At 48.8% G+C, this 12,037-nt stretch overlaps 1 protein-coding gene across 1 annotated transcript; it reads right to left on the reverse strand.

The window, feature by feature from the left end:
• Positions 1–7,677: 7,677 nt before the first annotated feature.
• LOC123130820 (protein NRT1/ PTR FAMILY 8.3) lies at positions 7,678–10,307 on the reverse strand. The gene is made up of 3 exons (XM_044550626.1): positions 10,128–10,307; positions 9,628–9,730; positions 7,678–9,520 (listed from the first exon to the last, which is right to left on the reverse strand). Exons 1-3 carry the CDS (start codon positions 10,170–10,172, stop codon positions 7,929–7,931), a joined length of 1,740 nt encoding a protein of 579 aa, XP_044406561.1. The 5' UTR covers positions 10,173–10,307; the 3' UTR covers positions 7,678–7,928.
• Between the last annotated feature and the right edge of the window lie 1,730 nt (positions 10,308–12,037).

The following is a 12,037-nucleotide window of genomic DNA, read 5'->3' on the forward strand; positions in this document are numbered from 1 at the left end:
GTTGCAAAATCAATAGGGTCACAGCCTCCGGGCCCTGTAGCTCTTTGATTGCTAGGCTGCTGTTGTGGTTGTAGCCTCCTGGCGCCGGATGTCCGACCGCGGTAGTCTTGCAGCGGTTGAAAGTAAATAAAGATTTCTTCAATTTTTAACCCACACTAAACGAATCAGTATAAATCTTATAAAATAAAAATAAAAACGGCCACATACTCGATCGACTTCAAATGAAAATTTAGACAACTTATACATATTATCAAAATTGTACATGATTACGTATTTGAAAACTCCAAAGTCGTGGATAAAGAAAAGGACACATTTTTAAAAAATATTGTAGATTTGTGTGACGTGAATCCAATCACATCAAATAGGATATGATCCTACCTTTGGAGCATCTCCAACAACCGCGCTATATAAGGGTCGCGCTGAAAAATAGTGCTTTTTTGCGCGCGCTATCGCTCCGGGCGCTCCAACGGAGACGCAAAAACCGCGCGCGCAGCATATCCAGTTCAGCGCGCCGACCGAAAAGCCATCGCGCGCCACTTATTTGATGCGCCCGTTCCCGCGCGCTGGACTCTCGTAACTTCACCTACCCCATCCAGCCGCTGGCGCCGCCGCCGTCCGCGCCACCCCATTTCTTCCGGTGCTTCCCCGGCCTATCCCCGCGCCATCGCGGCTTCCCTCGTCTCCCTCTAGTCACCGCCGCCCATCGCGTGCGGCAGTTCCGATGAACAGCGCCCGGCTGCCCACTGCCGCTCGACGCCCGCAAGGTGTTCGACAAAACGCCTGCAAGGTATGTAGTGCTGCAACTTCACATTTTTTACATGAATTTGGTGCATGTTGTCTGTAGTTTTTATAGCCTAGTTTAAATTGAACATTGTAGATGAGTTCATCGTATGATTCTTCCGAAGAAGAATTTGATATGGAAGAGGAGGATGATCTTACAATGATCCTAGCTATGCACATCAATAAAAAACCAAAGCACTGTGGTTTGGTTATGGGTCGGCGGAAAATTTGGAGGGATAGGATCGATGCCCACAACAGATTGATGAGGCACTATTTTGTGAAGAATCCCGCATACCCTGAGTCGTACTTCCGTCGCCGGTTTAGGCTGAGCACCAAGTTGTTCAGGCGCATTGCAGAGAAACTAGCGAGCCATGATCGGATTTTTCAGCAAAGGGGGAATGCCGCCAGAGAGTTCGGGCATAGCGCCTTTCAGAAGGCGACAGCCGCTTTGCGTATGTTGGCATACGGTATCCTCGCTGATCTAGTTGATGATCACTTGGCCATGGGTGAGAGCCAAGCCATCATGTGTGTCAAGCGCTTCGCAGTCAGAATTGTGCAAGTGTTTGGCCAGGAGTATTTGAGATCTCCCAATGCTGAAGACGTCGGATGAACAAAGTTCACGGCTTCCCGGGTATGCTTGGCTCAATAGATTGTATGCATTGAAGTTGGAAGAATTGTCCAAAGGCATGGCATGGGCAGTTCCACGGCCAAAAAAAGGGTTCCGCTATAATCCTTGAAGCGATGGCCGATCAAGAGACTTGGATTTGGCATGCTTTTTTGGATTGCCTAGATCTTTGAATGACATCAACGTTGTCAACCGGTCACCACTGATGAATAAGATTGCAAATGATGAACTGTCACTGGTGCAGTTTCTAGCAAATGGTCGTACATACAACTATGGCTAATATCTTGCGGATGGCATCTACCCAAAGTGGCAAACATTTGTGAAGTCATTGAAAAACCGGAAGGTAAGAAAAATCTTGATGTCCACAATGCTCAGGCGGCGGCTAGAAAAGATGTGGAGAGAGCTTTTGGGATTTTGCAAGCCCAATTTGCTATTTTGAGAAGACCGGATAGATTTTGGGATCAAAAGATGCTTTGGTACATCATGCACACTTGTGTGATCATGCACAACATGATTATCGAGAATGTGCGTGGCCAAAATGTAGACTACTCTCACTATGAGCTCTTGGGACATTCCATGCAAGTGCGGCGGAGGGCTGAAAGGGTGGCCCGTTTTGTTGCCTCCTATCATGCCATTCGGCGTCCCGCAGCGCATGATGATCTTCAGTAGGATCTCATTGAGGAGTGGTGGGCTTGGAATGGCCGACAAAGAGCATCATGATTTGTGTGTTTGATATTGTATTGTTGAACTATTTATTGTATTGAAAGATAAACTATTTGTTTGAGTTGTAATAATGAAATTTAACTATTTATTGTTAATTTATTTTGTTTGTGTTTGATCTTCTTGCTTGTGTTTGGAGCGCATATATTGTTTGTGCGAGAGCGCGCATGCTGCTGGAGCTATGCGCGCGCTGTGCATTTTACCGCGGCTACTGAAGCCAGCGCTCCCCGCTGCGCCAAATCAGATGATCGGCGCGCTGCAAACTAATTTTTAGCGCGACACGCGTTGGACGGATGTAGGAGATGCTCTTACCTTGACTATCCATTTATACCCTTTGATTTAGTCACCTAAATTTTTCGCAAAGAAAAATATTTAGGCACCTGAATTAGTTAGTGTTCTCACTAAGCAAAGTTCTACTTGTTGAAATATCTCATGTAGGCCTCCTATGGGCTGGCGCATATAGTCTGGTATAGAGTTAGTTAGTTAGAGATATACTAGTATCTAGTTAAACCTCCTTCTATCTCTATCTATTCTCTTGTACTCCAAGTCTTATATGCGATCATTGGATAAGCCCCGTCATTATCAGTAAATACCCGCGACCCTCTCTCGAGAGGGTAGAACGCTTCCACCACAATTTCTACATGGTAATCAGAGCATCCTCTTCCTCCATGTTCTGAACCCTAGAAAAATCCATCTACACCAAAACCCAATGGCGTCCTCATCATCAAGCCCAGCTGCCTCCAGCCTCGGTTCTCAGGTCTCGGAGAAGCTGACCAGGGAGAATTATCTCCTGTGGAGGGCGCAGATCCTCCCTCACTTCCTCGGCGCAGGGCTCTATGGCTACCTCGACGGTTCCATCACCGGGCTGACGAAGCTCGCCGTCGTCAAGGACAAGACGGCAAGGATCAGATGATCCAAGACCCAGCATACGATGCATGGGTCAGGCAGGACCAGCAGGTCCTCGGGAACATCTTGAAAATCTGTCAATAGATGTGCTCGTCTCCGTCGTCTCCATCCGGACTGCTCAAGCACTCTGGACAAGCCTCGGTAACATGTTTGCTTCATAGTCCCGTTCACACATCAATAATCTTCGCATCTCCCTCGCCAATGCTCAGAAAGGTACCCAATCTGTTGCGGTGTAATTCTCCCGGATGTGAGGCTTCGCGGATGAACTTGATGCGACCGGGAAGCCACTAGAGGAAGATGAAATCATCTCCTTCATTGTCAAGGGCTGGATCTCGACTTCAACTCTGTGGTCTCAGCCCTGGATGCTCGCACTGAACCAATCACCGTCGACCTTCTCTACTCCCAGATCTGCAACTTTGATCAGCAAGTGGAGCTCTTCACGATGGCGCCGATGGCGGAGGGTTCAAGTCCTCGGCCAACACCGCCGAACGTCGTGGTGGCCCACCGCCTTCTCGCGACAGGCAGTAGCAGAAGCCAAACGGTGGTGGCTACGATGGCTACAAGAAAAAACAGGGCGGCGGTGGGCGTCCTTTCTACAACAACAACAAGGGAGCCCGATCAGGTAGTGCGCCAGGCGGTCCCAGAGGTCCGGGAGGCCCTGGTGGCCCCGCACCTAGCAACAACAAACGCACGCGGGAATGATCCCATCCAGTGCCAGATTTGTGGTAAGTTTGGCCATAGTGCTAAAGATTGCTGGTACAAATTTGATGATGATGCATTGGAAGAAAAAGTTTCCGCTGCTACCCAATATGGGGTGAATAAAAACTGGTACGTCGATAGTGGGGCGACCGACCACCTCACAGGAGAGCTGGAGAAGCTAACCGTCCGTGACAAGTATCGCAGGCAAGATCAGATCCATGGCACCAATGGGACAGGTATGATAATAGATCATGTTGGTCAGTCAGTATTACATACCTCTAGCCGGCCCATTCATCTTAAAAGAATTCTTTATTCACCTCATGCTAGAACAAATCTTCTCTCCGTTCATCGTATTGCTTTGGACAATCATGTTTTTCTTGAATTTCATCCTTTTTTCTTCTTGATTAAGGACCAAGCAACGAGGAGAATTCTCTACAGAGGTAGATGCGTTGGTGGGCTATATCCGTTGATTCACCATTTTAGGAGTTCCAATAAACAAGGTCTTGGTGTCACCACATTATCTTTGGCAAGGTGGCACGATCGTCTAGGGAATCCTTCTTTTACTATTATTCATCGTGTGCTTAGGGAAAATAAGCTCCTTTTTTGTTGGTGAGCCTAGCAGTGAAACAGTTTGTGATTCATGTCAGAGAGGAAAAAGTCATTAACTTCCTTACCCCATGTCAACTAGTGTTTCTTCCAAACCATTAGAACTCATATTTTCTGATGTATGGGGCAAGCACCTCTTTCTGTTGGTAGACACAAGTACTATATAAGCTTTATTGATGATTATAGCAAGTATACATGGATCTATCTTATCAATCATAAATCTGAAGCGTTTCAAGTCTTCCAAAATTTCCAAACACTTGTTGAATGAAAATTGAATAGTAAAATTATCTCAGTTCAGTCAGACTGGGGTGGTGAGTATGAAAAATTGAACCCTTTATTCCAAAGATTAGGAATTGCTCACCATGTTTCTTTCCCTCATGCGCATCAACAGAACAGTTCGGCAGAACGTAAGCATAGGCATATCGTTGAGATTGGTTTGTCTCTACTTGCGAATGCATCTATGCCTCTTAAGTTTTGGGATGAAGCTTTTCTCACTGCTACTCATCTTATAAACATTCTGCCTAATCGAGTTATCAACTTTGAAACACCCACCGAACGACTCTTACATACTACACCAAACTATGCTTCTCTCTGTGTCTTTGGTTGTGCGTGTTGGCCAAATCTACGGCCATATAATTCGAGAAAACCCTCCTTTCGATCCAAATAGTGTGTGTTCATCGGGTAGAGCCCCCAACATAAAGGTGTCAAGTGCCTTGATATTTTCATCGGTTGGGTGTACATCTCCCGTGATGTCGTTTTTGATGAGACGGTTTTCCCTTTCAGAAATCTCCATCCAAACGCCGGTGCTCTCTTACAAAAAGAGATTCTTCTTCTTCCTGCTCATCATTCCGGCTTAGATCAAGGGGGGAATAATACTACTAATCACGTGAATAATTCTCATGACCATGCTACTAAGTCTGTTGATGATGCAGATAATACAGGAACATTTTTTGCTGCAGAAAATGGTGCTAAAAACAGTGCATATCAGCCCATATTTCATGCTCTAGAAGAAAACGAATGCACGCGTCACGAGGGCGATTCGCCTGTGCATGCAACGTCGGGATCCACATGCGAGCGATCCCATGCAGATACGTCGCCATCGCGGCAGGATTCCGCCTCAGGACGCCTAGGCGGCAACAGCCCACGCGGGGCTGAAGTGGGTCATTCTCCACCCACCACGCGAGTTGCGGGTCCACGGCTGTCTCCCACTCGCGCGCCTGCGGCGGGTCCCGCCTTGCATGCAGACCAGGGTGCGTCAGGTGCCGACCCGGTCGCTGGTTCGCCCGCCCAGTTCGGTCGGGAATCTCCCTCGGATCTTGCTTCACCTGACTCGACTGACGAGAGATCTCCATCGGGATCGCCACCAGGCAGGCCTGCACGTCCGGGCGTGGGATCTTCTGCACCCCGGCTAGTGGGCACTACACGCACCAGCACGCGACTTCAAACAGGGAAAATTCAGCCTGTCAATTACAAAATTATTTTGAAATTTGGTTTAACCTGTATGACAGGAGAGCCACGCTCTATTGATGAAGCTATGACAAATCCTAGATGGAAGAAGACCATGGAAGAAGAATATATGGCCTTGCAGAAAAATGAGACGTGGCACTTGGTTCCACGTGGTCAAGGTAGGAATTTGATAGACTGTAAGTGGGTTTACAAAATTAAAAGGAAAGCAGATGGCACGGTTGATAGATACAAGGCCAGGCTAGTGGAAAAAGGTTTTAAACAGAGATATGGAATAGATTACGAGGACACCTTTAGTCGGGTTGTTAAAGCTGCTACTATTAGGTTGGTTATGTCTGTTGTTGTGTCTAGGGGATGGAGCCTACGATAGTTGGACGTGCAGAACGCGTTTTTGCATGGTGTTCTGGAAGAGGAGGTTTACATGAAACAACCACCTGGGTTTGAAAACAAGAATGCACCTTTTCATGTGTGTAAACTTGATAAGGCTCTCTATGGTCTGAAACAGGCCCCGAGAGCATGGTATCATCGCTTGAGCATGAAGTTGCAAGCCATTGGTTTTGTTCCTTCGAAGTCTGATATTTCATTATTTATTTTCAACAAGTCCAATATAACAATGTACATGCTCATATATGTTGATGATATCATCATTGCAACCTTATCTGATGAAGCAGTGACAACACTCCTAAAAGACCTAGGCTCTGAGTTTGCCTTAAAGGACTTGGGAGATCTGAATTTCTTTCTCGGCATTGAAGTCAAAAGAAACAAAGATGGTATTGTCTTATCTCAGGAAAAATATGTTGATCTTTTGAAAAGGGTTGGGATGCAGGATTGCAAGCCTTCGCCAACTCCATTGTCTAGTTCAGAGAAACTATCTCGGCATGAAGGTAAGCTCCTAAGTTAGGAAGATAGCACTCAGTATAGAAGTATGATTGGTGCACTTCAATATTTAACTCTTACTAGACCAGATTTATCCTTTGTTGTAAACAAGGTATGTCAGTTTCTGCATGCACCTACCACCTTGCACTGGACTGTAGCTAAATGCATTTTGAGTTATGTAAAGTATACAGTAAACGTTGGACTAATATTCAGTAAGTCTTAATCCACACTTGTCAGTGCTTTTACTGATGCTGACTGGGCTAGAAGTATTGATGACAGACGGTCCACAGGTGGCTTTGCAGTATTCCTTGGTCCAAATTTGATATCATGGTGTGCAAAGAAACAGGCTATCGTCTCCAGGTATAGTACATAAGCTGAGTATAAGGCACTGGCTAATGCTACTACAGAAATTATCTGGCTTCAGTCTTTGCTGAAGGAACTTGGAGTGACACAAATGCAAGTTCCTTGTTTATGGCGTGATAATCTTGACGCCACTTATCTTTCTGCTAATTCAGTGTTTCATGCCAGAACAAAACATATTGAGATAGACTTTCACTTCGTCAGAGAACGTGTTGCCAACAAAGAGTTGGATATTCGGTTTATTCACTTTGGAGATCAGATTGCGGATGGCTTCACCAAGGCGTTGCCTACAAGGAGCTTCGAAAAATTTAGACGTAGTCTCAACTTGATCAAGTTGTGATTAGGGGGGTGTATTGAAATATCTCATGTAGGCCTCCTATGGGCCGGCGCATATAGTCTCGTATAGAGTTAGTTAGTTAGAGATATACTAGTATCTAGTTAAACCTTCTTCTATCTCTATATGTTCTGTTGTACTCCAAGTCTTGTATGCGATCATGAGATAAGCCTCATCATTATCAATAAATACCCGCGGCTCTCTTTCGAGAGGGTAGAACGCTTCCACTACAATTTCTACACTACTCGCATGTTAAATGCAAATTTCTGTCCCTGGATTGAAATAGAAGAGAAGCACACATTCATACTGTCATCTTGTAATCTTTCTACAATCCAAGAAAGGGCACCAACAAAAATTCAAAAAAAATGGTCCTGCCATAGGATTACACTACGGCCATGAAAAAGAAAAGAGAAGTGATATCCTACATTTTCTCCCTACTATGCCTTGTGTATATATGTACCTGGCTACTAGCTAGTTACTGTTCATCCATCACCAATTGGCGATTGTGCAATGTAATCTATGTAATGGAATGGAATCTTGAAGATTTAGAGCAAGCGATCACGAGATGACCGTCTTGAGCCTGTAGTTCTTGACGATGCCGCTGTACACGACGAAGTTGAGCGTGCACATTGCAGCCATGGCCCAGAAGAAGTAGTCGAGGTGGCCCTTGTTGAGGTCGTCGGAGATCCACCCGGGGCTGTCTCCCGTCGCCGTGAAGGCCTCCACGATGGCGTAGATGAAGGAGCTCATGTAGCTCCCCAGCGCGATGGTGAGCAGAGCGAGCGACGTGCACATGCTCTTCATGGTGTCCGGCGCCTCGTCAAAGAAGAACTCCAGCTGCGCGATGTAGCAGAAGACCTCCCCGCCGGCAAGGAAGAAGTACTGGGGCAGCTGCCACGAAATGCTGATTTCTTCCCCACGCGCCGCGCTGTCGAGCCGCTTCATTTCCACGAGCGCTGCCACCGCCATGGTGAGCGCCATGAGGAGCCGCCCGGCACCCATCCGCTGCAGCTGCGACGGCTCGCCGTCACCGCTCGAGGAGAAGCTCCTCAACGCCGGCACGATCACCTTGTTGTAGAGGAGCACCCATGTCATGACGCAGATCACCTCGAAGGAGGCCAGCGACGCCGCGGGCACCGGCACCGACAGGATGGTCATTTCCATGGCACTGCCCTGCTGCACGAACGTGGTGTTCATCTGCGAGAAGGCCGATGACACGATGACGCTGGTTATCCACACGGGCAGCAGGCGGAGGAGGATCTTGAGCTCCTCCACCTGAGTCACGGTGCAGAGCTTCCACGAGGTCGCCGCCTCCGGCCTCTCCTCCATGTCCGACTCCGTGACGATGGCCGCCTTGTCGAGGAACTTGAAGTCGCTGGTGTGCGCGATCCTGGGCTGGGGCGAGTCGATCTTGTCACTGACCTCGTAGAGGTGTCCGGCTTCGGCGGGCACCTTGACGCTAATCTTCTTGCACGCGGCAGCGACGACCTGGCACAGGCTCTTGAGCGGCGTACCGGCGGGCATGCGGCGCTTGTACATGGGCGTGGCGAGCATGAAGGCGGCGAAGGCGAGCGCTATGCAGGCGGTGGCGATGCCGAATCCGAGGCCCCAGCTGACGTTCTGCTGGATCCAGACGAGGAACACGCCGGAGATGATGGGGCCGAAGCTCACGCAGAGGTAGAACCAGCTGAAGAAGGACGCCTTGCCCTCCCGGTCGGCCGGGCTGTCGTCATCGAACTGCTCGGCGCCGAATGGCAGCAGCGACGAGCGCACCCCGCCGCACCCGATCGCCACGAGGTACAGCCCCACGAAAGCCACGGCCTGCGAGCTCAGCCCCCACGTGCCGGCGGTGCCGGCGCACGACGCGCCCGCCGCGCACAGCGCCGCCGTGGTGGTGGGCACGAAGGCGGAGAAGGTGACGAGCATCATGCCGAGAAGGTAGACGACGAGGGAGACGAGGATGGTGTTGTAGTTGCCCCAGAAGGAGTCGGCGATGATGGCGCCGAAGACGGGGGTGAGGTAGCTGGTGCCGAACCAGGTGGCGACGTTGGATGCGCTGGCGAGGTTGGTGCCGTGGAGGACGGTCTCCAGGTACACCACCAGGTTGGTGGAGATGCCATTGAACGCCGTGCTCTCCAGGCATTCGAACACTGCACCAACAATGGCGAAAGTTCAGTTAAACCACTAGCTCCTCTCCAATTAATCTACATTTTTGTTGGCTGGAAAAGCAATTAGAAGAAGATGGAGCTTTGCTCACATAGAATTACTGCGGGTGCCTTGCTGCCGCCCCGCTTCTTATGCTTGAGGAGTGGCACCTGCAGCTGCAGGCTGTCGTCCTCTTGAACCTTTGGGCCATGACTCTGTAACAGAGATAATTGCAGGAATTGTTAGCAACCAGAACAGAATCTGTTAAAAAAAATGCAGTTGTATTGACGAGCTGTGGATGTGATGCTGCAGCACGACCGTGATGTGGATGTGCCTGTCTGGTTAGAAAAGGAAGGGGGCTGGATATGCATGTCAGCATGTGTTAACCACGTGTTAATAACCATTTTCTTCTCTGTGTTCTTGTAAGTTAGACTTGGTCTAATGGAGGTGCACAAATGCTCTTCTTGTGTGGACGGATGCTGAAGCGTGGTTGCGGATTTTGCATTTCAGTTTTCATTGTACTGATCCTCCTTCCAGAACGAACAGGGGGGCAGCACAGGAGGAAGAGGATGGTGGCAGGGAGCGGCAGGAGCGGCGCGCGCTGATCGTTACCTCGGGCTGGAGCGGCGCACGCTGGCCTCTCTCCATGGCGTCCATGTCGCCGACGAGCTCTGTGTCTATCGGAAGCGGAAGTTTGAGCTAATCCTAATTCCTAACTAGTAGCTAGCTTTCAGTTTGAGCTGTGAGCTTTTTCTCAGCTCGCCTCAGGCCTTGGCTGCTGCTCTGTCTGTCTGTCTGCTGCTGCTGTGTTTCTGCTGCGGGACGGAGCTTATATAGCAAGCAGGATCAGCTTGGACTTGGACAGGATCCAGTGGCTAATAATAATCAAATCTCTCTCACCAACAATTGCGCATACGAGTTTGTTCTCAGTCGCACCGCACGACTCCGCTCGCCATGCGGCGAAGTTTCCGCGCAGTAGGCGGCGGCTAGCTAGGTGCTTGCGGCCTGCAGGCTCAGGTTGCATGCAGCCACTCATCGCCGGTCGCCGGTCTCCACAGTGTGTGCCATGTCGGATTGTTTATCTAGTAATAATAGAAACGTGGTGATTTGCTTGGCGCCGGACGGAAGAGGGACTGAACTGGGCGTGGCAACAAGTTGGGATCACAGGGACAAACGGAGAGAAGTCGGGTCGATGTCTGTCTCATCCAGTGGTGCGGTAGGTGCAGAGGCTGAGAAGGATGATGAGCTGATTTTGTCAAACGGAGAGAACGATGGTAAGTCAAACTTGTCGTCGATCGACTACCGCCAAGGCTGGTATCCATTCAGTTTATAGGTGAGCTTCTGAACTGTTCCTTCCTTGATTTGGAGGATGCGATTTGAAAGGGAAAAAATACAAATGTCAGTCAATCAATGTGTGCTGAAGACTGCAGCAGTGTATTTGACCCCCTCGAGGACCACGAACGGTCTATATGCACCTTGCCTAATGATGATCCCAGCTCTAAGGTCATATGCGTTCGACTTCACCTAGCGGCTAGCACTTTGTTGAATGTTGAGCACCTACACCTCCATCAACTGAAAAGTGTCGAAGTAGAGTCAAGCTCCTCTTTCTTCCTTCATCCAGACTTTCCTTCTTGCCTTTTACCTTCAACTTTGGTGAGAGGATATTCTCCATAAGAGAGCACTGAGACGCTGCCAAAACCATACGGAGATCCAAAAAAGCTCAGTCCTGCAATCAAGTTCCTACTCTTCTCTTAGAGCATCTTGAGCCGGACATAGCCCATTTGTTCGCGGCGTAGCCATCCCTCTTATATCCAATCCCCCGAATCCAAACAATCTCATGCAACGTCGATCAACACGACGTAGATAAATTCAACACATAGCATACGCTCGGACATAGCAAGTTCATCATTACAACTTGACATAGCAAGTTCACAAAATATGGACACTTCGACTACAATAGCATTGCTAGATCTAGATAGATACCTCACCACTTCCTTGCCAGGCCCTTCCCCTTGGAATCTCCAAAACGGGCGTTAGTAGGCGTTGAAGTCCTCATCATACGCATCAGCATCTGGAGGGCCATCGTCGTTGCTAGAGGTGGACGAGAAGGGTGGTCCGGCCAGACATCTGGTGGGGTGGGCCTGCTCCTTGTCAAGGCGGCTAACTTTAGCCGCAGCGGCCACCTTCTCCTTGGCGAGGCACTCGGACTCCTCAAGCCACAATGCCTTCGCATTTTTGCGGCGATGGATGAGTACATTTTGCTTCACTTTTTACCCCTTATTTTTGAGTTGTAGTCATAGGATTTTCATAATTTTATCGCATTCGCGCCACCTATTTGGTTGTTTTTGTCAGAATCTCAAAGGAGCAGGAGATTTAAGCATTGATTGGAAATCACCTATTTCTGGGTAAACACCATGCTAATTGATGTAATAATAACCTAAGATCAAAATGGAAAGAAAGCCAGGAGCGCAAGCCTTACCAGGAGAGAAGACAGTGTGCAGTACGGCCAGCTCCCCATGGTC

Source organism: Triticum aestivum, chromosome 6A (genome assembly GCF_018294505.1).
Source record: "Triticum aestivum cultivar Chinese Spring chromosome 6A, IWGSC CS RefSeq v2.1, whole genome shotgun sequence".
Taxonomy (NCBI): domain Eukaryota; kingdom Viridiplantae; phylum Streptophyta; class Magnoliopsida; order Poales; family Poaceae; genus Triticum; species Triticum aestivum.